Genomic DNA, 26,608 nt, shown 5'->3' on the forward strand with positions numbered 1-26,608 from the left:
GGTGGTGCCAGCGTTGCTGTTCTGCTGATGGCACAGGCCTGAGCTAACGTCAGCAGAGATGCCAGTCTCTGATGAGAGAGAAGCTGACATCCTGCCCGTGACTGAAGGGCCTTGCAATCAGTCCACATCAAAATGCTCCTCTCTGACGCTCTGAGTCTCTTTACACAGACACACACAGAGTGTTGTCGGAATTTAGCAAACACCTACTCTCAGCCTCATCCAGATATGTGTACACATGCTGACAGGCAGAGTGCCCTTAAAACATTTCTTCCTGCAAATACCATTTTAACATGTCACTCATTTTCTTGAAAAGAGAGAGAGGTCTCACAAAGGGCAAGTTGTGATAAATTTTGATGATGGCACAATTGCCTCTATATTTACCCATGGTGCTTATCAAGTGGACATATCCCTTTTCTCTTGAATTCTCTTCACCGTTCTGTGGATCTGACAGCTGGTGAGAAGGATTGGTTAGCATAAAAGCACTGTCAAATAATTGAAATGAAGTTTGTGTAGACTTTGCAGACACTCTCTGGGAAGTATGTGAACTGTCATTACATCTTCAATGTCTCAATCTCTCAAAGGAAACTCAATTCTACAAGGTTACTGTACCAAAACCAAGTTTTTTTTTTATCTGGGCCATAGACAATGAATGCATATTCCTCTTGCTGAGTCCTCTCAAGGCTCCCTTCTCCTTTCTCCAGAGGAGAGGGTATCTTCTTTGTGACCGAGTGCTATTTCAATGTTCTCAATGTTCCCTCATGTGGTCACTGCCATTGCAGCTGACACAGAGTAGCGGGAGATATGTGTAAGGAATGTAAGGATGGGGATTGTGGGTTTATGATGACAGTCTGCTCACAGCTGTAACCCTGGCTGCATGTCTCTCAGGTAATGTGGATTAAACCTGCACAAGAGAGTAATCTGTGGGATTAACGTGACTGGATTGTTATTATAAAGGTTGGGATTTCAAAGGTGATTTTACAGATGTGCAGAACTGGACGTGGACATTAGATTCTTTATGAATGAAAGCAAGTAGGGAGATTAAATATTAATCGAGGCAATAAAACACAGTGCTACTTTGATTAAACTGTTGACTGGGTGTTGACAAGGTGGTTTAGCATCATGAGAGGGAAAACATGTTCCATTGCTGTACAATCACTTTGCTGAGGGACAAGGAAAGATTGCAGAGGACTCATCTAATGTAGCTAGCAATTTAGCGATGCCCTTGCTAAAGGTGGCCCAAGTTAACCGCTAGCAAAGTTAATTTCCATGGTTTGAAATTTCAAAGGTATCACCTGCTGTAATTGCTTGACTACTGCATCCATAAATCATTGTTCAGTAAGGTCATCCTATAATTTCTTCCTCCGATGCTGGCACTTATTTTCCCCCGACCCTCCTCTTCTTTCTTCTCGTTTCATCCAGCGTCGCTCGTTTGATAGATTAATTGCAGCCATCTTCAAAAACAACAAATTGTTTTTTAACATGTAATTACGTTACGAATCAGAGTAGCCACACATATCAATGCGTCCCTGGTTGACATGACAGTGGTACATTATCCTCATCCACAGGATGTCACACGCAGATTACAACAAGCACCTGCGTTGAGTAAACACCCATGGCAGGACAGTATTATAGAGGAAATGCTTTCTTTTATTTACAAATGCCTGTGTGTTTGTTAATGTACCTCATTGTCGGGACAACGGTTTCAGAACATAGATTCTGACCTACACACACGCCATCGTTTTAGATTCCCACTGTCGCTATATAAAGTCTTTGACTTTTGTGGCTAAATTCGCAAACAACGTTGATCAATTACAGTTTGATGTGTCGGTATTAAAGAAGACTCTTTTGTTGTAGCAGTACAGATTTGTCGCCTACTCTAGTTGAGGAGTTCAAAGTGGTACTGCAGTGCTGGTTGGCGAGACCTGTCATATGGCGGCCATATTGGACCTCCCATCTTCTTCACAGATGGAGCCAGGAAGTGGCTTGTGGGAAGCCCAGCCCTCCTGCAAGCCTGCGATGGACACTTAATTACTTGGCTGACAGAAGTTCTCCGCCACCTGCCCACAACAGGGGAGCTGGGCCAGACCCTGACCTCCAATCCTCCACACATCTCATGGCTGAGAAAACACCCACTCTCCGGGAAATGCAGGATGAGCACATTCTACCCCAATAATACCGTCTTACACAATGCAATGCAACAGTGTAAAAAGAAAACTGAACCAAATTCATTGTTTTCCCTCCATACCCTACCCATCCCCTTCCTTCCCACCTTAATTTTCACAAGGAAATTGATCCCAAGTTAAGACAGACTCCAACTTCCGAACAACCAACCCCCAGACGTGGTGTGTTTCTTGCTTGAAGTGAACTACAGTCATGTAAGAGAGTACTGCAGGCCCCCCCCCCCTTTCTCTCTTTCTCTTCCCCCTCCCAATGTTGCTTCATCCATAACAAGCCGGATGATCTAATGGACTTAACTCACTAATTACCACTTCCTGTCCACCCGCACACCTTTAGAACCCTCCTACTGTGCTCCAGACGCTGGCAAACTTGGACAGGAAGAGCCAACTTATTCCATCACAGGCAATTTAGCGCATGGCTGCTTCCTAAGTTGTGACACATTCCCCTCCTTAACGAGCAGACATGTGGCTGTAAACTACACGACACTCGGCACTGCTGTGCAACCTGCTTACGCTCCACAGACACAGACTACGACCCGGAACACCAAAACACATAATCCTGAGGTTGTGTAGCGAGTATTCTGTCAAAGAAACAACCACGAAAACAGGTGGATCGGTACTAGTGTGCCCTCTTGATGCACGCTTCATTAGCCAGGCACACAGTGTAGGACTGTAACAACATGCAGGGCGTCTGTTTACAGGGTCTGGTTTGGACAGAGAAACGACATGGATGACTGCCAGTTGTTTTCAGAATTGGCACTTGACTGATGTATGATCGGGTGTGTGTTTCACAGTTCTGGAAGGGGGAAATGTTGGAAAGTGTATTATTACCACCAACCCATAATCGCCTATGGTGCAGGAGCTCTGAGGAAGTTCCGGGTAATTACAAGTACATGCACGTTGTACAGTTGGCAGGCATAACATAGCCTAACCGTTGCTTCTTAGTTTCAGTCTTGTTTTACTGAAGGTTACGACAAAAGGTTTATCCATGCCCTTCGGTAATCCTTATGCACACTGATCAATATTCAGCAGATGTGCCAAGAGACTTTGCTAACATACTGTTACGTAAACATTGATTGTGTTGGCTAATGGTGACCTAGGAGAATGATATGGTGAATGATATGCTCTGACCAAAGGATGCAGGAACTTGCCTTAGGATGATTCAGAGTAGCAATGTCACAACATACTTTATTCCTACTGTTGCATACGTTCACTGGCTTGTAGGCTGGATGAAACTGAGCATGTCAGCTCTTTAGGATGTGGAGCCCCTATTATAGACAGCTAGTCAGGTACAGTCGAAGCCCTTCCTCCAGGTAATGATGAATAAGTGTTCATGTAGGTAGAGGATGTTCTGAAATTACAATTATTCCAGGAGAAGATGTACCACCAAGCTGCAATTAGAGCCCACTCAGGGGATTTACAGCCCTCTATTTTATTATCAAATTTCTCCAGGCTCCCGTTAATGATCAACACAGTGAATTGAGTCTCTCTGCCTCTCTCTCTCTCTGCCTCTCTCTCTGCCTCTCTCTTGCTCTCTCTCGCTCTTTCTCACTCTCTTTCACTCTCGCTCTCTCTAGCTCTCGCTCGCTCTCTCGCTCTCTCTCGCTCTCTCTGCCTCTATCTCGCTCTCTCTGCCACTCCCTCTCTCTGCCACTCTCTCCTCTATCAATCTATGTGCCTCTCTCCCTCTATCTGCAACTCTCGCTCTCTCTTTCTTTCTCCCTCCTTCTCTCTCCCGCTTTCCCCCCTCTCCCTCTCTCTGCCTTTTTCTCTCTCTGCAAATCTCTCTGTCTCCCTCCCTCCCTCCTCCCCCCTCTCTCTCTAACTCACCCTGGTGTGTCTCTGTGTTTTTCTATTACTTCCCTCAACACTTGTGCAGAAATGAACAGCTCTACTTCAGGCTGTGTTTCTGATTATGTTAATACCAGTGCAGTGACTGTGGCTTTGCAGTCTTGTGTGGGCTTTTAAAAGGTAAGCCTACACAGCACCTTGTTGCTGATGCGTTTGGTGCCATGGGTGTTATGCACATTAGTGATTCTCACAGAATCTAAGATGAGATATACTCTGTGTTGTGTTGTGTGAACCAGTTCTTAATTGCGAGTAATTGGGAAACAAGCTTTGAAGAACACAACAAACAACAACATGAAAATGTCTCAGGTAACACATGCAGTCAGCACTAATCTAAAAACAATAATGTTCAATCGACAACTTTCTTTTATTAAATCAGTGTCTAGATGCATAATGCATAGTTTAATATATTTTACAAACTTGCATTGCTGTGATGTCCAAAACTCAATCAGACCATTTGTCAAAAATTCAGACAGTCCAGTTTACACGAAGACTTCAGTCACACATCACTTAGCACAGCCAGGGACATGTGATATGATCCCTGTATAGCTCATAGAGACTGATTAATAATAGGTGGAGGACTCTGGCCGTCGGTGGAGACTGTTCCAGTTCTTTCCGTGGTTGTGTCTGGCCTCTCCTAACAACATGATCCGTATCTACGGTCTACAACATCGCAGAACCCAGGTCAAAACCAGCTGTCAGCCATGATTAAAAGATCCTGGGCCTGTGTAGTGTGTGTAATGGAATTCCATAATTCCCAAGTGTTAGAGTAGAGCGAGAGAATGTGTTTGTGTGTGGGTGGGTGTGTGTGTGACTACCACTAAACACACACACACACACACAAATTACCCAAGCACTTCTTCCTTGTCGATGGTAAAGGTGTAGTTCCTTTATTATCACCAATATGCAGCAATGCTAGGAGCAATCACTTTTATGTTAGGACCCCCCTGGGCAGGAAGGTCTAAGGAATCTTTCATTCTCTTTCATTCTCGCTCCATCTTCCCCTGTCTCCCTCTCTCTCCCTCCCACTCTTTCTCCCTCTATCATCCTCCCTCCCTCTATAAACGCGGTGCACAGTCTCTCTGGGCTGCAGAATAACCTTTCACCTTCTCTGAGCTTTACCCCCCCACCCCCTTAGGAGGGTGGCAGTATGGTCCTGTCCTCTGGACTGGACCTCTGTTAAGGTTAGTGTTAACAAATGGGGAAAGAGTGCTGCACAGATGCTTTCTAGGTTGGCTTCATAACCAGAAAAGGCACACACCAACTCTTTACTAAACCTAACTCTACACCTACCCAAATACACTTCCTTTTCCTGCCTCCTGTCTTCTCTCGCCTCACATCGAACAGGAACACAAAGCAGGAAGGAAAAGGGCCTTCATGAGTTGGTTGTCAACACTGACATCTCCTAGACTTTTTTTTCCTCTCTCTCTCTCCCTCTCTCCCTCTCTCCCTCTCTCTCTCTCATGTGTTCTCTCTCCCTCCCTTCTTCCTGTGGATGGATTGATGGGGAGGATTGCCTGATGATAGCAGGACAGAGTCAGGCTGGGAAGACGGGTGTCAGACAGGGCTGGTATGATCTAGCCTGTTAGAGACTGTCAGAACACCGTGTGAGACGAGCCTCTTACACAAGACCTACACCTGCACCAAGAGTTCTATCCTCCCTATTCTCACTCACTCTCTCGCTCTGTCTATGTCTGTCAGTTACTACTTTTCCTCCACTATCTCTCTCTTTCAGTCTCCCTTTCTCTGTCTCCTTCTCTCTCTCTTTCCCTGTCTTTCTCTCCCTCTCTCCTCTCTCTCTCTCTATTCATTTCTCTCTCACTCTTTCTCTCTGTCACATGACAGTGACATGTAACACGTTAATGTGGAGTCAGGTGGCTGAGCGGTGAGGGAGTCGGGCTAGTAATCTGAAGGTTGCCAGTTCGCTTCCCGGCTGTGCCAAATGACGTTGTGTCCTTGGGCAAGGCACTTCACCCTACTTGCCTCGGGGAGAATGTGGATAAGAGCGTCTGCTAAATGACTAAATGTAAATGTAATGCTTCCTGTTTCAGGAACATTCACTTATAAGTTGAAGTCCAATGTTTCTCATGAAACATCAGGAAATGAGCTAGCTGAGTTTACCTGTTTTATCTTTGTCTTCCTAAGTGTTGATTGCAAGCCGCATAGTATTCTTGAAAGTTTGAAAAACAAACCTGCCCCAATGCAGATTACATTATTTAATCTATAATTAATTCAAGATACACTTTCTCCCTCTCTTTAAACTTTGATTTGACCTTGTAAAAAAAAAGAAAAAAGAATTGGGTTGAAACTCCAACAGTGAATCAATTAATTTTTGATAGAAATGTGCTACAAAAGCACCCTGGTGCAACATGAAAGCAAGCTAAGAAACCAGAGCTCCTGGTTTCTCCTACAGCATGTTGTAATTCTCTCTCATGTTGACAGGGTAGAACAAATTATATTGGTTCGGCTTCCACAAGCATCCAGGATTGCCTTCCAAGGAGGTAAATCTTTTGAACATTTGACTGCTGATCTAGAGGTTGCAGGTTCAAATCTCTCCTTGTATAAAAGCCTCTGCTGAATGAATACATTATCAACCTAATTATCGTCCCAAAAACTCTGTACCTGTGACAGTAAAAGAAGGATGTTGAGGTGACTCAGACAGTGAACTCATTATTGTCAGCATGTTTTGAAAAATGACCATGGACTTTAACACACACACACATATATATCCAGCCCGATTGTCTCCTGCTGTCTACCTTCTCCTCACCCCCCCCCCACCCCCCACTCCCTGGGCTCCCCCCCCCACTCCCCCCCCCACTCCCCCCCCCCCCACACACACTCCCTGGGCTCCCCCTCCCCACACACACACACACTCCGACCCCCCACTCCCCACTCCCCCTCCCCACTCCCCACACACTCCCTGAGCCCCTTCCTCCCCATCTCCCTCGCCCGAACGTCTCCTGGCTGATGTCTCCGGAGGGACTGGGGCGGGGCGGTGTTGATGCTGGCGCCTGGCCTTAACCCAGCCCGGGGGAGGCTCCATCATGCGGGGGGCTCAGGGGTCTCCTGGGCCCCCCGCCCTGCCGGGCTCTGCTCTGCTCACCAGCCTCACCACCAGGCCCCTGGTGGCCTCTTCCACTGCAGCACAGACCCCTGTCCTCCACACACGCTCACGCACACGTACACTCAGATGTACAGATGCTCAAACACACACACACGCACGCTCATACACACACACATACACCCACATGGACAGATGCTCACACACTCACCAGCGGTATCACATCATCAGATCAGCCCGTCTGTTGAACACACTTCTCTGTTATGGATCAATGTGATCCTTTCTGACACAGAGGCCTTTCAGGCCTATGTGTACTGCCTAGGGTTGTAGATATTACTTATTTTCTTAGTAATACAATCTCCAACATATAGCGTTATTGTCTGTGTGTGTGTGTCTAAGATGAGTGAGTATGAAAGTACCTCTTGATACATGTTCAGGGATAAATAAGACATATTACAGGAATGGATGAATACAGATGGAGAGAGAATGAAAGAGAGAGCAGTAGGCTGTTCCTGTTGTCTCCTCAGTTGTCCACTTACAGTTCTCCTCCATCCTCCACCAAAACAAAGATTAATTTCTCCCCAAATATCAACATCTGGGTATGTTTAACAGCACAGTTAAGTAAACAAGCCCTATGGACAGCCAATTCTCCCTCTCCCTCTCTCCCTCTCTCTACTCCTGTCTCCCTCTCTCCATTCATCCCTCCCACAGTCTCATCCGCAGGTCATTGGCGTGGGCCCGGAATGTCAGCGGAGCTAGCGTGCATCACTATTAATTAGCCAGGCGTTTTCTCATTAGCGCTAGCCAGCAGACAAACAGAAAAAGAAGGCAGGGAAGACACAGAGGGAGAGAGTTGGCGGGGAAGGACTGTGCTCTCTCATGCTTGCTAACAGCCTCTGGCCTAAAACGAGTGGATCTTTCTCTCCTCTCTACCCTACCGGTGTCTCTGTGAACTGAGGGGGAGGAACAGCAAAGGTGTCTGTGTGTGTGCATGTCTGTGTGTGTGTGTGTATCCTAAAGTGTTTAGCGGTTGGCGCTAGCGGCGTTGGCTAATTCCACAGCTGCTGCAGTTTTAGACGGAACGGCCCTGACAGGTTTTAATGATTCTCCATCAGGACGAGGTCCTAATGAATTCTTTATCTGGGAGTATTCTGTCTTTTTGGACAGTGATAACATTTGTATTGGCGCAGTAAGCAGGAGTCAGCAGCATTCTAACACAGTGGCTGGCTCTGGCCTGCAACCCTCAGCACCTGGGCATCAGTGTTATTTAAAGAACCAAGGGCTACTGCAGAGAATGTTCAACCACTGGCTAATGTTTGTTGTGTGTGCGCACGTGTGTGTGTGCGTACGTGTGTGGGTGTTTGTGAGCAAACTTGCGTGTTGAACATACACCATACCTGTCTGAGTGCGTGTGAGTGCTTGTCTCTCCGCCCGCAAGGAGAAAGCTTGCCCTCTGGTGAGCTGTCACCAAGTGCGTCGGTAGCAACAACAGCCGAGGAGCATTTTGCATGACAGGAACCTGAGGGTCGGAGGGGTCAAGCTCATTAGCATATTCACTCATCCAAACGCGAGAGTGGTGAGCAGTTTAGGGAGAGGCCTCCAGACACTCAGGTTCCTGTCACGGTGTCCAGCTCTTACACATTTTACATGTGGAGAGAGGCCGGTGTTTGAGTGTGTATGTGTGTCGGCGTGTGACCTGCTACAACTGTAGAAAACATGATTTGTATTATTTTGTGCCCCATTCTCCTGTTCCTGTTCCACTATTTAAACTCTTCTAGTCAGACAGCTTGCTCAGCCAACTCTCACCCTTCACACACACACACACACTCATTCTCCGATGTCCTGTTAGTTTCCACAGTAGATCCCTGATAAGTGACATGGTGATGTCAAGGGCAGTAGTGAGGTAATCGATGTGACTGGAGGCTGACCATGTGACTGCTAGGACAGGAGGCTAAACCAGCAACCACAACACACGAGAGGCCCTGAACCATACGCAGACGCAGGAAACCACAAACACACACACATATCCAAGTGTGTAGAAATACCATGGACTTGACTGCCAGCGCAAGCCTCATTTAGTCTATATTGGGAACCCCTTCTTGACCTGCCCTGTCTGCCGAAGTGAAATAAATGCATATTGTAAATAGGGATGCAAACCCTTCACCTAGCCTGAGTGAACTCGTCTGGTCTTTTCCCTCAGTCCTGGTGCCTCACAGAAAGCGTTTCAAGTGAGGGAGGCGCAACAAAACCATTGAGGTCAGGTCAAGTTTGAAGGCTAGAAATAAATGTGTCCATTTTTTTGTATTCATCATAATGTACAATTTATACATTAAACTGTGGTTGGTAAATCTACGTGCATTCATGTCTCTCAGCGTACTGGTGAAGATTGAGCCTTCTTGCTTCCAGTACTCTGAGCAATATCATCCATATGTATGCGCCCATGCTCAGCCCAGCCACAATCAAACGTAAAGAAGATTAATTCAAAGATTTCACGACACGTTTCATGTTGACGTTTCGATCCAAGTCAAACGTACAGTAACATGATGCCGTAGGATCAATCACTGACAAATACCCTTCGATGTCATGTCCCATCCGGTAAACACAAGGCCCAACATGGTCTTTGATCAAAAGGGATGATTGAAGTCTGTGATGTCTGTCTGAGGAACGTTCATGTGGTCAGGACTCCACCTAGCCCTTGACTGTGACAGGTGAGCCTCGTCTGATTGGATGTTTCAATTAGGATTGTCCCGGCCACTCTGCGACAGCAGGAAGCTATTGGAGGGAGATGGTTTGTTTCATTTGTTCCCTGCCCATGGGTGCTTCTGATTGGCCACGTGACCTGCCTCCGATCTGCATGTTAATCGCCACAGCGATTACGTCGGCAGAATAGAAAAGCTACATGTGATTATTGAAGAAACTGATAGCCTCACCTGATAACAGTGTCTCGTCTGAGAGGAGTTGCTGCCTTCTCTTCCTAACACCAGAAGGAGAAGAGAGGGAAGAGTGATTTATGGTACGGTAAGCTGGCCCTGACTGGGGCACAAACATAGCTTTTCCAGTGAACACGGTGCGATGGACGACTGCAGAGTGTTGAGGGGGTTCTGACCTCCTTCAGAACCATGATGGGAGGAGGAGGAACCTGCCTCCTGCTGATCTGAGTGTGTCAGAACATGCAACTCTGGAACAACCCTGTCATCATGGATTCTCCCTCCCTCCCTCTCTCCTCTCTCTCTCTCTCTCTCTCTCTCTCTCTCTCTCTCTCTCTCTCTCTCTCTCTCTCTCTCACACTTTTTTTTTCCCTTCATTGTTCAGTCTCTCTCTCTCTGTCACCCTCCGTCCCCCTCTCTCTCTCACAGTCAAAGATGATCTTTCTCTCTCTCGTTGTCCCTGTCCTCCCATTTTCATTTAACTGTCTCCCCTCTCTCCCCTCCAGTCTAATTTATCAAATTCATCTTCCTGTCCTCCTTCAACGCTCCCTCTCTAACCACCCTAACCCCCCTCCCTCCTCTAACCCCCCACCCCACCCCCCTCCCTCCTTGTGCCTCCATGATAATGTCCCCTTTCTTCAGACTCCTTACAAGGCCCATGATAGCCCCCATGATAGCCCGTTGCTAGACTCGAGTCCAACCCTACAGGGACAAGGGGAGGGGGGGGGCTGATTCCCCCTCCCCCCCACCCCCCTCCAGACGCTTCCTCTGGCCTATCTGAACATGGAGAATGATTTCTGATGGCTCAAAGCCCGGACAAAGTTTCCACAGCTATAGAGGGGCTCGGAGGAGTAGGGCAACATGTTCATATTAAGCCACAAAAGAGTGGGCTGGCACAATTACATCAATTTCCACTGTCCTCAACACAGACCCTGAAGGCCTCTGCTTCGCTCAAATCTCATGGAGCTAGCCAACATGTGGAATGGCTGTCAAATTCTAACTTAGCAGATACGAGGGTTAATCACATTTGGTTGGGTAGAGACGGAGAATAACGACTAATTCAAGGAACTCCTCTGCCAAGAAAAGATGATTGTTGATGCCCTGTTCTATGTGAGATTAACGTCAAGTGTACAGTGTGTCGACAGTGCTTCAGGGAAATTCACTTGAACTGTCAACCCTGAGACACCCCCTACCCCAAGTCTCTCCCCCACCCACACACACACACACACACACACACACACACACACACACACACACACACACACACAGACACAGACACAGACACAGACACAGACACAGACACAGACACAGACACAGACACAGACACAGACACACACACACACACACAGACACAGACACAGACACAGACACAGACACACACAGACACAGACACAGACACACACACACACAGACATCTGTATTGCTGTTCTTGAGGGGACTCACATTTTAGCCCCCGTTGCAAATCCTGTTTTCCCAACCCCAACCCCAACCCCAACCCTAACCCTGAACCCAACCATATCTTATTATCCTGCATCTATTCCTAAATCCTAATCCAAACCCTTAATGTAATTCTAACCCTAATACTAATTCTAACACACACACACACAGACACACACAAACACGAAACACACACCAATGAGTGAGTGTGTGTATTTGTCCTTAGTTCAGTATCCAGTATGGGATTCTGTCTTGGTGAGGGATAAGAGCAGGTGCCACATTGAGTTCCCGGTAGATCAAATGAGCCATGTTATTAGGGAGGTTATCTGTGGAGGTAGCAATCCAAGGAAATAGATCAACCACAGCAAACACAGGTTAACGGCAGCACCAAGACAGAGACTTCTGCAAGAGCTTTTATCTTGCCAAGTCAAAAACACATTCTGTTGCACAAAGACTTATACCATGGCTTAATGATGAAGTTGATGATTATGTTAATGAAAGATTTTCAAAACAAAAATAAAACGTTTTAAGGTACACTGACTGTGTTTGATTGTGTTGCTGCCAAGTTGTGCCAGTTCAGATGGTAATTATTAAATGAAATATGTCTTGCCCTGATGGGATACATTTTTAAACATGCCCATTAAGTTGCATCGTTTTTTGCATTAGTTATGCATTTTATTGATATTGTAGGGTAAAATGGTCTGTGCATCAGGTGCCAAAGTCAAGGAAATGGATGTGTAGAGTCTAACATTGGTTGTATGGAGCAACATAATGAGTAGCCCCAAAACAGAACTCAGTCCTGCTCATTGACTCTCAACAAATGACAGTCCTGAGCTTTGACTCTCAAACACATGACTAAGGCCTCAACTTTGACTCTCCAGCTGAAAAAACACTGTGTTAGCTTTCTTAATGCTCAGCAGAGGGTGAAACCCTCTCTGTGACTGATCATCGCTGGTCCTCACCCTTAACACAAAGTTTTGACTCGACAATCAGATGAACAGAACAGATTAGATACCGCCCTTCTGCCTCTGCCTCCCGTGAACTTAGTTTGTTCTCAGCAGGACTTTGGAGTAGATCTAAAGACCTCAACCTTTTTCAAAACAAGTCGGCTTTTTAACAAGCTCTGTGGCTGGTTGAAGAAGTTGCTCTTTGTTTTTCTGAAACATAAATTAACACATGCTCACAAGGGCACCCCATGAATAAAATATGAGCAGCAATGTTCAGTAATGAAGTCACGATGAGGTTTAGAAGTTGAGACTTTATGGCAGTAAAATGTGATCCAACTAATTATCCAGACACTGGTTTCCGATGTGGATACTGTCCTTAAAAGTACTTTTCTATCATGACAAGGTCTCAGTTAAGACTGATAAGAATGAACTGCATCGCTATGCAACTACCATGACACATCATTCCATGTATGGTGCGTAAACAAAAAGGTTCTGATGTTGTGTTCCTCTTCCTTCCTCTTCTCCCCTCAGATGGGCCCCTAGGGCCTAGAGGCCTGGTGGAGGCTACGGAGATGTGCACACAGGAATGCCTGGTGTTGGGCCACTCAGACAACTGCTGGATGCCTCCCACCCTCACCTCCTACCAGGCCAAGTCCCCTGTGGCCAGCTTCGCCTCCCCCAAAGAGTGGGGCCCCAAAGACAAACTCCTCAACGGTCACACCCTGACCCGGACCTGGAAAAACGACGGAGGGCGGGACCAGTTTGGGGACAGGAAGCAGTTCGGGAGCGGTGAGGGACACTTCAACAGCCCTGGTCACATGGCTGACATCCCATTGGCCAGCCTGAAGTCTTATCAGCCAACCACTGGGCCAGAAAGCCCCAAGGAGCAGCAGCTATAGGAAGTGTCATGGTTTAGCTCCACTCTCTCACATCTGAACACTGCAGATGCTGCTTACGCTACACACATGCTCGGCTTGTCTGTTTTCTTTCCTAAGTTGTTTTATCTCATTGAAGTTGACGCTTCAGCAGTGTAATAGTTACATGTACCATGTAGGACAATAGACTAGAGCTTATGCAGTGTGTGCTATGGTCCGACTTTTACGATGGCGCAAGACAGGTTTTCGCATCCCGTCTCATTTGGTTGAAGGATTTCCTCAAACAGACTTTTCTTTTTATTACTTTACATGTTCTTCACTTCCGGACAAACAGGTGGAAAAAAGGTACTTTTTGCAAATGAAGGAAATGAAGATTGAGTGCATTTATTCAACCGATAAACTCTATTAAGGCTGACCAATATATTCCAATATTGTGACGTGTTTGTTATTGAGTTGTTCGGGACTATATTAACCTATACAATCAAAGAAAAATGGAGTTATAATTAAGAAAGCGTTCTTATAACACTGTTAGTGGACTCTTGTATAGTCTGTCATTGTCCCTGTGTTTGTAAATAGGACTTACTACTAACCAATTTTATGTACCTGTAATAATCACATGGAATAGATCATGGATCGTGACTGTTGTCCATCATGCTTTGGGGTTTTGGTCCTGTGTGTCGTCTCTTGGCAATGGCTTGAGAAAGGGTGGTCATCGAGTTGTAAACCAAGTGTAAAGTTTCAGGCTCTCAAAAAAAAAAAAAAAAAAAAGAAATGGAAACCTGTGCACCAACACATATTTTCAGACATGCACAGCATTGCCCCCCAAAACTCTCAGCTTTCGTTCAACTATGGCAAACTTATTTTTTCAAAACTGTTTTCTACTATTGATGTGTATGCTCTATTTCTAAACTAGGGTAATGAAAAGCTTGGAATCATTTCCTCTGAAAAAAAAGATTTAAAAAAAAGTGTTCAGTACGATTCAACAGCAATATATTTGTAAATGGCTAAATGTTTTATCAGATTATGATCTCATTACTGTAAACATTTTCACTGAGATTGTTATTTAATTGAGTGCAATTGCACAGTATATGATTGCAACATAGTTATTTTATTTTCCATAAACACGAGCATCATTTCCACCGAGGGGAGGAGTGTAACTTTGGACTTCTTGTGTCGTGCCTTCATGATGTCCAATCATTCTACACACTTCAGAGGAGACAGAAGATGCTTAGCATTTCCAGTGGTTAAATGCCTTATGCACATAATGCTTGCAACGTTTGGGCACATAATCAAACAGAACAGAGTGGAAAAATAGGAGGAGTAGAAAAATCAAGTCCTTGAAAAGAAAGAAAAAACACAAGAGGCATGTGCAAGACATTTTTCATCCGACCATCATGGAACGTTTCATTTTGTTAACACCCTTAAGAATGGATTTCTTTCCCCTGTTTCTATGGCATGGAGGGTGACACAAAGGAAAAGCATGCTGAAAAAAATGATATAGCTTTAAATTTACTTAATTAATTTTGTCTCATGTTTATTTTTTCCCCAGAAAGACAATTAATTTGTACATTGAGAAGACATTGAGTTTGTACAGCACTTTCATGTTTTATGTCACAGTACAAAAAAGTCAAATGGGTGGGAGTGACGTGCTTACCGCAGTATGTGTGTCAGTAGTGGGGGTGTGTGGCATCATAGATATTGAAACAGTTACCCTTGTTACTACTCTACAGGTATACAGCTACTGCAATAAATGTTTTAAATATGTAAATGCTTGTTGGTGTGTGTATATCCCTTTAAATACACAAATCATTTGGAGCGCTGTAAATTTTATGCACCTTTACAGGAAGGTCCTTTACAGGAAAGGTCAGTTAACATTAACATTTAGTCATTTAGCAGACGCTCTTATCCAGAGCGACTTACAGTAAGTACAGGGACATTCTCCCCGAGGCAAGTAGGGTGAAGTGCCTTGCCCAAGCACACAACGTCATTTTGCACGGCCGGGAATCGAACCAACAACCTTCTGATTAAAAGCCCGACTCTCGATTATTATAATTTGTTGCTACTTGACTTGACTGAAACATGATTGAAGTGAGCTGTACATATAGCCTGCTTATGTTAACTAAGAGATTCCACATTCCTGTGCAGTTGAGGCGTTGCCCCCGTCTTTTAGGAAGGGGCACAATTGAATCATGGGAAACACACACTCTGTACTGCTTAGTGTGCCATTCATGGTGATTTATATTTCACTGACCTCCATCTGTTTCTGTTACTGGTTCCCCTACCCAGCATGCTTAGCTCTGGGTTGTTTACATTCTGTGGTGGTTTTGCTCCTCAACTTGCTGGCATTATTACTGGGAAAATGAATGAGCTTGGTAGCACAGCCAGTAATAAAGGTCCAACCCAGTGGTTGAAGTAATTATATTTCTTTTCTTCCTTTTGGTTTCTCTGTTTCCTCCACAGTTGATATGTTTATCAGCTGTCCCCCCATGGACCTGCTTAAATTCTTATTTGCCACGCTAGCTATCGACGTGGGCAAGGATAGTTTCTGAAAAGCTTCAAAGCTAATTGCCTTAGAAGTGTGAGAGGGAAGCAAATTAGTGTCACACCACAACGAGAAGCGAAAAAAGGTTCCCAATCGCATAGCCTTCCATATAGCTTTGAGAATATATTTCAGATGGGAGAGAGGAAGTCTCCAAACACACGAGTGGAACTGAAAGTTCAGCAGGGAATCTGTTTCAGCAGAGAATCTGTTTCACACGAGTAAGACTTTAAAGAAAGAGATGAGGGTCTATTCACACAGAATAACTAATAATGATAAGCTTACTTCTGTACGTGTTGAAGTTTAAGAAAGTTCACAAATAAGGGTTGGAGGTTTCCAAAAAATATTGACTTGTGTTGGTCAATTCAGAATTCTAGAAAATTTACAATTCACGCAAGTTTAAATGAAGAAAAATGTAATTGTACCATATCAGCACCATGGACAGCACCAGCCTTCTGTCTTTGTTTCAGGACCCCGGACAGTAACCCTGAGATAAAGTGAGTTGCAAATGTGTCGTAAACATGTATAATGTTTGTTAAGAGTGCCTTGACAGTATTTCAACAATTTTGATGTCAATATAAGCATCAATATAAGCGTCAATAAGAGTGTCTGCTAAATGACTACATGTAAATGTAATATTTGAGAAGAACATCAAGGATTATTATTTTTGCACTTGCCCAGTATACTTTTTGCAGGGTTAAGTTTGAGTTAGGTTTGTTTAAGGTTGAATTAAAGCAACCTGAAGCAAATGTTGTAACAGGTGAAATATTGAATGGTCTTGGCTGCTTCTGTTATACCAACAGCCACACACCAGAAAAACAATTATCTGCAGGTGAATCAGTAATAAGGGATTTCAATGACTTTAGCAATCATTGAAATTCGCAATCCTTGTTGAAAAATGCAATACAATATACTAAAGCCTAACTCCTAAAGATCCTGCCATCAACAGAAGAGGTTGCCATACACAAACGTTTTGCAAATTAAGTGTTAGTGATTACAATATTGCAGCAGAGCCTAATAAGCATGCAGCAAAACAGTTGTTCATTAAAATGCATAAAATAATATTGATGTTGGCAATGCAGTCCTCTCTTCCTTTCTTGACGCGTCCTTTCAGATGGGATTCAGCTGGGACTACGGTATGCATGGAAACCAATTCAATTAACTGTGAGTGGGAACCATTTCCCATCTCAGAGAAACTAATTGGCTCTCTGACTTTAGTGTGCACGTGTGTGTGTGTCTGGGTGTGTCTGTGTGTGTGTGTTTAGTCATAATGCCTCTTAACTGTGGAGCAGTGCTACTGTAAAAGTGGCAGACACACACCTTCCCCGTGTAAACAGACCAATCCAGACTATCCGGAGAAAAGAAAAATGTCTCAGTCCATGGAGAAGCTATCCTGAAGTAGATGCTTTAAGTGTGAGAATTGCATTATTAGTCTGCAGCTAGCCCTAACTTCATGAGTTACATACCTACCCCACCCTTTAACCTTAATTATAAGGAAAGTGTCACTATTGAGATTCCAAGAATTTACTCTGGAAACCTTCTGACAAACTGCCAACATCTACAGGCATCAGGATAATTGTGCTCTGGGACATCATCGTTCTGAAGCAGGACAGGTTAGACTGACAGATACATACATATTTCAGTGATCATGAGCTTGTGATTCAGCATATCACCCGTTGTCAAGCAGGACAGATGGTTAGATTGGAACTCTGCAGAATCATCAAAGTCAGCAGGAATCAGACCTCAGCATGGATGGAGTCCTCTCTGGCTTGCTTCCCCGCAATGCACTGCTATTTTGACCCGCCCTTCTGCTATACCCAACAATTCCACAGACATACCAGGAGAGAGGGAACTGGGGGGGGGGGGTACAATTCAGGAGAGGAGGATTGCGGAGAGGGAAAGCCTTGACCATTTCATCACGGGATAATACCTTGGTGAGGATCAATGGCCTGCTGGTTCCTGACAGATAGAGCCATTCTCAAGGCCCACAGGCCATTTAGAGAGAGACACGATAGCTACACGAAGGACAGACTGTCGCTTCAACCTCAACGAAGGCTGATTCACAGTGGCACTGTGGCAGATGCATCTATATGGTGTCCCCCAACATGCGCACCTCCCAACCAAGCCAATCAAGGAACAAACACTCCCCCCCCAGACCAGGAGCGTGGAACCCTGAACAAAAGGGCTGGGATGAGCGTGTGAGAGATGGAGGACAGAGGGATTGGTGATCAACTTCCCCCAAACCGAGATGGGGGTAGTGAGTGGAGACTTGGGGGAGTGGGTGAGGGGGACTGAGGAGGTGGAGTGGGAGTGAAGGGAGAGCAGGAAGGGGATATTTGTACACTGGAGAGACAAGGACACAGAGGGAGAAGAACCACCCAAGGAATCAGCCCTCACCCCCCCCCCCCCCCCTGAGCCCTGAAGAGGCTACTCCCAAAGGATTTCTGTCTGTTATAGCAGCCATTAAACACAGAAAATTGGGTTGCAGAGTTGTTAGACCTTGTGTCTGCCCCCAATTCGACCGAATCGCAAATGGCTCCACCAACACCTCCAATGTTGTGTGTAATGTGTAGAAAATCATTCCATTAAGCGTCGGTATGAGACACTCCCAGAGAGAAGAGTGACTGCATGACTAACGTACTGTATGTCCATCCTCGTCAGTTAATAGCTCCAGAGGATAGTCCCACTGGACCCGCAGCTCAAACAACCAAGTCTCTTCCTGAATCCTGTGTGTCGGACGCGTGATGTCCCAATGCTTGCCCCCGTCTCCCTGTCTGAACTGACATGGAGTCAAACTGAACGGAATTTGTCCCCAAGACGTTTCATTAGCACTTGTTCCCCCAGAGCCCAGCCAGCGTGGGCTCCCTCCACCTGTCTGTCTGCTGCAGTCTGTCTGTCTGTCTGTCTGTCTGTCTGTCTGCTGTAGTCTGTCTGCTGTAGTCTGTCTGTCTGTGTGACTCACAGTCCGAACATGAACACTGCACCCTGGTAGTGTCAGTCGATGGGCCTTGGAGGTAACGCACTCATTCCCATTCTCCTGTGGACCGCTGGTCATTACTGAGCCTTGTCCAACGAGTGATACTCAGATGTTACTAGGAGGAGTTGGAGAGGTGGGGAAGAGGGAGGGATGGGGTCTTACAGCAATCAGGTCTTGATAAAAGAGAGTAGGAAGAGGAGGGGCAGTGTAGGGGAAGAGAGGGGAGAGAGGAGAGGTGTGGGAGAGAGGGATAGTGACAGTGTAGGTGGGTGAGGAGTGCAAATTAAAGGGAGGTGGGGGTTGGGTGGCAATTGTGAGGAGGAGAGACACAGGTAACATACATCTTTGTGGGCACCGATAACGGCTGCCTCGGTCGGTATCTTTCGGCCAAAGTAAATTCCTTGTCTGTGCATACTTTCATGGCGAATACAAACCCATTCTGATTCTGGGGGTCTCTTTGTGTCCATCTCTTCGTTAAGATTGGCTTTATTCTCTTCTGAGATCGGATTAAGCATTGCACCTTAGTTTTCTAATCGGTGTCTCAGCTGTGGTTAGTCAAGGCGGATGGCTGTGTGTGTGTGAGTGGGTTTTGGAGTTGTAAATCCCATACCACACAGTTACCACACAACTCAGAGTTACACAAAAGACTGTGGCTTCAGTCAGAGTTCAATGCTGAACTTTATGTTCACATGTACATTACATTGTATACATTGGTATTCATCTAGTAGATGCTTTTATCCAAAGTAACATATAAATTGTGCATAAAGTAGGACCACGTGTGTACGATGCTACTGTATGTAACACTCCAAGTGTCTGTGCTATGCTCTGCTCCCTACTGTCCCTCGCAGTGAGCGAAGAGCAAGATTTTTTAGACAATGAAGACAATAAAACAATGAGACTGTAAAGTGGGGTCTTGCTTCTGTGGTGATGGATTATTTGAGCAGTGAAAGGTATTGACTGGCCGGTTGGAGAAGGGCCAATAGTGAACCCACCCAGAGCTGAGGAGATGTCAGGCTTTCACTGATAACTATTAACCTCTCAGTCGCAATGTCAACTGATAGGCAAGCTCCCATTAAAAACAACATAGGATTAAGCACAGTGTCAAGGTCTTTGTAGTTCTTGGTTTGGATCCTTCTTACATAAAAGAATGTGATGGGTGGATTTATGGTTGTAGCCACGACTAAGAACTGTTGATTTTGAAAGCACTCTACAAAATGTGATTGTGATGCATATTAGCTTACTATGATGGCTTACTATGATTCAAATGGATTGAAAATAGAACACTCCTTGGTGGTATGAAAACATTCTGCAATTAAATGTAATGAGAAAAGTGGAAGCTTATTGCTTCCTACTACAATAAGCAACATCACTTATCCAGTACACCATTACTCCTAACACTGCTCAAATACATGTACAGTCTGACCTCTTCTCCCCGTTTAAACCAGATGCATATGAGATGTGATATAAATTACAGCTTATTATTATTAAATAAGAACATTTTATAAAATAGATTATTATACAGTATTTTAAAGAGTGAAATAGTATTCTGTTCAGTATGAGCGGGCTCGTTTGCTTCCAATATAGCTCTTCAGTTCAGTTTCCATGAAGTTTTCTCCAACTGTTCAGCTACAACTTTTTACTGCTCTACACACAAAGGGGACTCTAAAACCGATTACTAATGTGTCTGTTTTTCACGTCACAAACTAAATAAATATCTCCAATTTCGACCTGGCATTAATTAGGAACTGGTTCAGGGACAAGTCGAAAATAACACTGCATGAAATGTTTGTTGGACCGGAAAAAGAGCTGATTTCGAAAGTTCTGGATGAGAACAAGTACAACTGTCAGCTTCAGTTTCATTCTGACATTTTCAAACATTCCAACTCTGTCTTGCAAAAAAACACGTGTTTCACAGGATCTCGAACAATTCAAAACATACTTAGCTGATCTTTAAACAAGGTAGAAGCATCTTCAGCCAAACAGCTGGCTAGCAGTTGTTGAACTGAAAAGATCAGCAAACCAGCTTGGTACATGAAGTTTTACCCAGCATGTCTCAAAAGGTGTCACTGAGTCCCTCATCAGTATCACATCCACCATCTCTCTCCCACTCTGGAGTTTGAATAAGAGTCCTTCAACTCATGCATGCTGCAGACACCTTTCATAACACATCACTTAAGCCAGCAACACCTCTGGAAAGATAGCAATTTGATGGAGTGGTGGGAAGTTAGTGTGATCAGATGTGTTGAGTGAGTTTAACCATTTAAACTCTGTTACACACATATACATGGGACATGTAGCATGTAGTGGCTTTGAATGTATATCTGAGATGTCCTGCTTTGTGTGTGTGTGTGTGTATGGGGGTGCGGGTGAATGCATGTGTATGAGTGTGTTTCCACTACAACCCTTTGGGGCTCCACTAACAGAGATTCAATCTGAAACAGACAGGTGTGTCTATTGTCTGTAAATCACAAACAGCGAGAGACTCCTTCCTTTCAAGCATTCAACCTAATTTAATTCCTCGTAGACACCAGCACATCCGGCTTGAGCTAACTAGTCCGAAGGCTTGTTTTTGCAGGTGCCTGGGTTTGGAGACATTTACATTTATTCATTTAGCAGACGCTTTTATCCAAAGCGACTTCCAAGAGAGAGCTTTACAAAGTGCATAGGTCACTGATCATAACAACGAGATAGCCACAAAACATTGCGAGTAGCCAAAACATGAAGCACACATTGTGAACAACCAAAATAAGTGCCAAAGGGAAGAACCATAAGAGCATGTAGTTAAACAAGTTACAATTAAACAACATGAGCTGCTATAAGTGCAAGTGTACCTGTGGAAAAAGTCAGTTACCACTAACCACAAGAGCAACAAGTCTCTAAGCAAGAGACGCATGAAAGAGGCTCCCGTTCACGCTTCACTGATCTATGCTCGCTGCAGTGGCATACTGCCTGGCGTCCACCCCAGCTCTCCTTTATCCCAGCCCCCCTTCCCCAACCCAGCTCTCCTACCCCCCCACCCCTACCCTCTCTCCCCACCCCACCCCATCCCACCCCACCCTCCCACCTAACTCTGATCTTTTAATTACACTGTCTGGCGAGATAAAGCTCGCTGAGGCGTCCAGGGGTGGGGGTCTGGCACGACAGAGAGAGAGAGCCGGATCAGGGACTAGTGATGGGAGTTGTAGTCTTTCTCTCATCTCTAAAGCTTGTTTGTTTTTGGCCTGAAGAGTACATGCCGTTTATTCCAAAAGCTCATGGCTTTTGGAATAAACGGCATGTTGGTGCTTGATGGTGCTCATACGGAAAACATGGTTTTCTTTTGTTGAGTTACGATTGTATACAATTATCATCGACCACCATTCCGAGATGTGTCATTTTGGATATGAAATTATTCATGTAAGTGCAAAATTGTCAAGACACATGGAAAATATTCAGTTACATATATTCCCTGATGTCAGTCTTACATCTTGCTTTCAACTGCAGATGTTAGAAAGATTGACACTATATCGACGTGGCTGTCATGGCTTTATATCCCTCGGCCACCCCTCCGGGCTCCTCAGAAACATATTTCTAAATTAGATTACACTGTTATCAATGCCCTGGTGGGGGTCTGCGGTCAAGGCTTTCTCTAAAAGCCACGGGGCTCTCTAATCAAGATTTTCCCTCCAGCCTCACTCTCATAATTGAAATCAAAATTCCATTTTTGAGCTATACAGTATATGAGACATATGAAATGTTCACTGTCACTTCACCTTTTGACTGAATTAAAATGGAATTAGGAGGTAATTGTGGAGGCTTTGGGGATTATATTATTTAACCAGGAAGTCTTTTGAACACCTGAAAGACTAGACCGAGATAAGCGATTCCCATTAAAATCCTTCCTGACAAGACTGCAGCAAAGCATTACCAGAAATAAAGAGCTTTTCCTCGTTCATATGCTAATTATTGGACAGGGAATTTTCACTGGTTTCCTCAGTGACATTTGATTTGGAGAAGATTGATAAATGAACACGCAATATCAGTAGCAGTGAAGCGGCGTATAATAGTTTTTGATTAATTGTGAAAAAATGGTTTATTCTATTTAATGAGGGCTTCATCTTTGAAGCTGGAGTGTGTTTTATGTGTGGGCTCTGGGAATGTGTTTTTGCTCTGGCGGTAGAGACAATCTGGGTTTACATGTGGTAGATCCTCACCTCGGTTTTCTGTTTTGCCAGGGGCCCACGTGTTCCCATCCCTCCCATCACAGGGGCCCACGTGTTCCCATCCCTCCCATCATAGGGGCCCACGTGTTCCCATCCCTCCCATCATAGGGGCCCACGTGTTCCAATCCCTCCCATCACAGGGGGCATTGGGTTCCAATCCCTCCCATCACAGGGGGCATTGAGTTCCCATCCCTCCCATCACAGGGGCCCACGTGTTCCCATCCCTCCCATCATAGGGGCCCACGTGTTCCAATCCCTCCCATCACAGGGGGCATTGGGTTCCAATCCCTCCCATCACAGGGGGCATTGGGTTCCCATCCCTCCCATCACAGGGGCCCACGTGTTCCCATCCCTCCCATCACAGGGGCCCACGTGTTCCAATCCCTCCCATCACAGGGGCCCACGTGTTCCCATCCCATAGTATTTTCTGTATAGAATATCTTGAACAAGTCTGTTCAGTCCATGCATGAATGGGAACAATTTATGCAGATGTACAAATGCCTCAATCAGTTATTTCAATACATTCTTAGCTCTCCATTAGAGATGTGTCATCTGCAAAAACGACTTGCACTTTAATTATTTCAGAGGTCATCACGATCAAACATTAACCTTGAACCTGTCTAGGCAAGTATATGCTAAACACATCGCTGAAAAGCAATTCAATAAAGCAACTGACTTATCGCCAGCTCTTTTGGGAGACAACGCTAGGAGATTAAATGTATGATTGATCAGTGATATATTTTGTAGTCTGATGGTGGAATTGTCCAGTTGTAAGTGCTATGAATTGCTTGCTTTTGTAAACAGTTTGGACGCCATTTTGCGTGTCAATCTCTATCCGGGTCACGCAAGCACATAAACACTCATTGGTTAATTATTTATGTGCCGTTTCTCTCAAATTTTAACATGAGCATTTACATTGTAATGAAGTTCTGCTATCACTAATGAATCTTTTTTCCGTGAGGTCTGTGCCCCTAAAATCATATAAATGGAAATAACTAAATTGTTAATTCACGTCGATTTAAAGATGGTTTTCAGGCCTGATTTAAATGCCTGTAGAGAAATGAGAACGAACTGGGTTATTTTTGCCCTTATAATTGAAGCCTAGAGGGTTTACTTTCCTGGAATGTTACTGAGACCATCACACTGAAAAACACGCTCAAGAACTATTCCAATGTCGTTTTTATTTGGGAAGTTAGAACTTGATATTTCTTGATTAAACTGGTTTGATTTAACACGACTCTGTCCTATGTTATTTCACCCTCCACTGCTGAAAGAAGGGTTTTGACAATTTACTTTGTATAAGAAACCAAGAGAAAGCTTAAGCCTTATTAGTGGACCTTTCTAGAAAATGTTCCTTACAATCTGAGCAACATTCCGTGTTTCAGCTGAGAGCAAACTTACTCAGTTCTCACAGCATGTTCCTATATCATAATTAGGCTGGGTAAAGCCTCAGTCCCCCTCTCAGCCCTATTCAAATGACGAGGGCCGTTGGATATTATGCCACACATCCCCCCCCAGTGAGATTTAGATGAAGTAAAAGGCGGGTATTGTTGAGACAAAGAGAGAGAAGATCAGGTCAAGATGGAGATAAAGAGGGATTTGATGTGTCGTGTGGAGAGGATGCGTACCGGTTCAGGCCATGGAGAATGGACGGACGATAATTATTCTGTTTTTCTTTCGTTCTGTCCGGTGCTCTCTCGGGATTACTCCAATGAACATGGGCCTTGCATACAGATGTCCCAATTAACATGGCGACCGCAAATGCAGAAACGCACTCAATTAAGAAGAATGACTGAATTCCAACTATCACAACTATCCAATAGCACAGCGACACACCTTCATCCTTAGACTATCATCTTTCTGCTGTCTTTTTTAATACGACTCTGCCTTAGTTACTTCATTCATGCTGCTGTTATGCACACCCCTCCACCTCCCCATCTCGATTGCCAAATCTCCCCAATCTAAGCGATTTCTGCCTTGGAATGATAATTACTTAATGTCACCCATTTCAGAAAACTTCTTGTCATGTCAGGATGGGAGATTTTCGCATCAAGGTGTCCACAGTCACACCCACACACCTGTCATTTGCATAGAACACTGCTGGACGTTTGTGACAAATGCCCTGTAATTCAGCTCAACCTATACATGAAACCACTAGTTTTCGACGGTCAATATGGTTCTCAATAGTCTAATATTTTGCCTTCTATGTCATTTCACTACAGTCTCCAAATAACGGATGTGTGGTGCTACAGAAGTCACCTTCATGTCTGACATCCTCTTGTTCCCAGTCTTTTGTTTATTCCTACGTGACCAGTTTAACTTTTGGCAGTTCAGTCAAGACAATCATGTATTACATTTGAGCATTTATTGATACCATGACATGGAAATAGGTTTGACTTTGGCGGAGTGGATGATCTAAGGGAAGCGCTCCCTGCCTCCTCGATGTGGCACATACATGACATATGAGGCAGGGAACAATAGAGATATAATCCCCCGGATGGTTAGAACATACAGACAGCAAGGGGGAGAAGGGGATGGTGGAGGGCAGCTGCAGCACTGATCATACCACAACCGGGGTTAAAGACGCCTTATCGGACGTGGCCCATTGGGCTTGTGCTGCTAACACAGGTGTGGTAATGAGCGGTGGACGCGTGCTGCCCGATCAATCTAACTGTAAATGTAGGAACAGCATTCTGGTTCTTTGTGATTGCAGTTGAAATGGTTAAAAAGGAGGTACAGTGAAAATAGAACGACACACAGCAACCAAACAATGCTTTCAAAGTCTGTATTTCACAGTGTTCTATTCTTTCCCCTATTGTAGAAGTGTATTTCAACTCTATTGTAGTAATAGTTAGCATTTTAAGTAATTATCTTAACAAAACAGAATGAAGAAAGCTTCAAAGTGTGGTGTGACAGTGAGACATGCGTATGTCCTCAAAGCGTAGAGATGGCAGACAAAATATGAATACTCTTGTTCAGGAATCCTGTATCATAGAGAGACCGAGAGACTGATATACAGACAGATATTTTATTCATGCCCAAGGATAAATTGTGGCCTTGCTGAAATAAAGTCAGTGCAAGTTATGGATAAGGAAACACATGTTTATCCACAGGTTTTGAACTAGTTTTCATCAGGCTATTCACAAGATACTCAAGCAATAGTTTGCTGTAGAAAGTCATAATGTAGAACTATGTCCTTCTGATTCTTGATCCTCTGTTGTACTTTTTATATGCACATTTCCACATCACTTTGGATAAACGGGTCTGCTAAATAAGTAAAAATGTCAATGTAAGAAGCACTCAATAGACAAGTGACACAATTGTTGAATCACAACACGAATACAGGATAAATTTCAGTCCAGTGGTGGTCCATCTTCTCTATATCTGAATGCTGTAGGCAATCTACATTACATTACATTTACATTTAGTCATTTAGCAGACGCTCTTATCCAAAGCAACTTACAGTAAGTACAGGGACATTCTCCCCAAGGCAAGTAGGATGAAGTGCCTTGCCCAAGGACACAACGTCATTTGGCATGGCCGGGAATCGAACCAACAACCTTATGATTAATAGCCCGACTCCCTAACCGCTCAGCCATCTGACCCCATCCACAAGAA

General features: G+C 44.6%; 1 protein-coding gene across 4 annotated transcripts in view; it reads left to right on the top strand.

Moving 5' to 3' along the window:
- Positions 1-14,044, top strand: part of LOC134007282 (protocadherin-9) — a 127,523-nt gene extending 113,479 nt beyond the window's left edge. For all 4 annotated transcript variants that reach the window (XM_062446617.1, XM_062446619.1, XM_062446618.1 and 1 more), the window contains one exon: positions 12,929-14,044. In XM_062446617.1, coding sequence (XP_062302601.1) covers positions 12,929-13,296 — 368 coding nt within the window. In that variant the 3' untranslated portion in view covers positions 13,297-14,044. The remainder of the gene's footprint in view (positions 1-12,928) is intronic.
- Positions 14,045-26,608: the final 12,564 nt, after the last annotated feature.

The sequence above is a fragment of the Osmerus eperlanus genome, chromosome 21 (assembly GCF_963692335.1).
Source record: "Osmerus eperlanus chromosome 21, fOsmEpe2.1, whole genome shotgun sequence".
NCBI lineage: Eukaryota > Metazoa > Chordata > Actinopteri > Osmeriformes > Osmeridae > Osmerus > Osmerus eperlanus.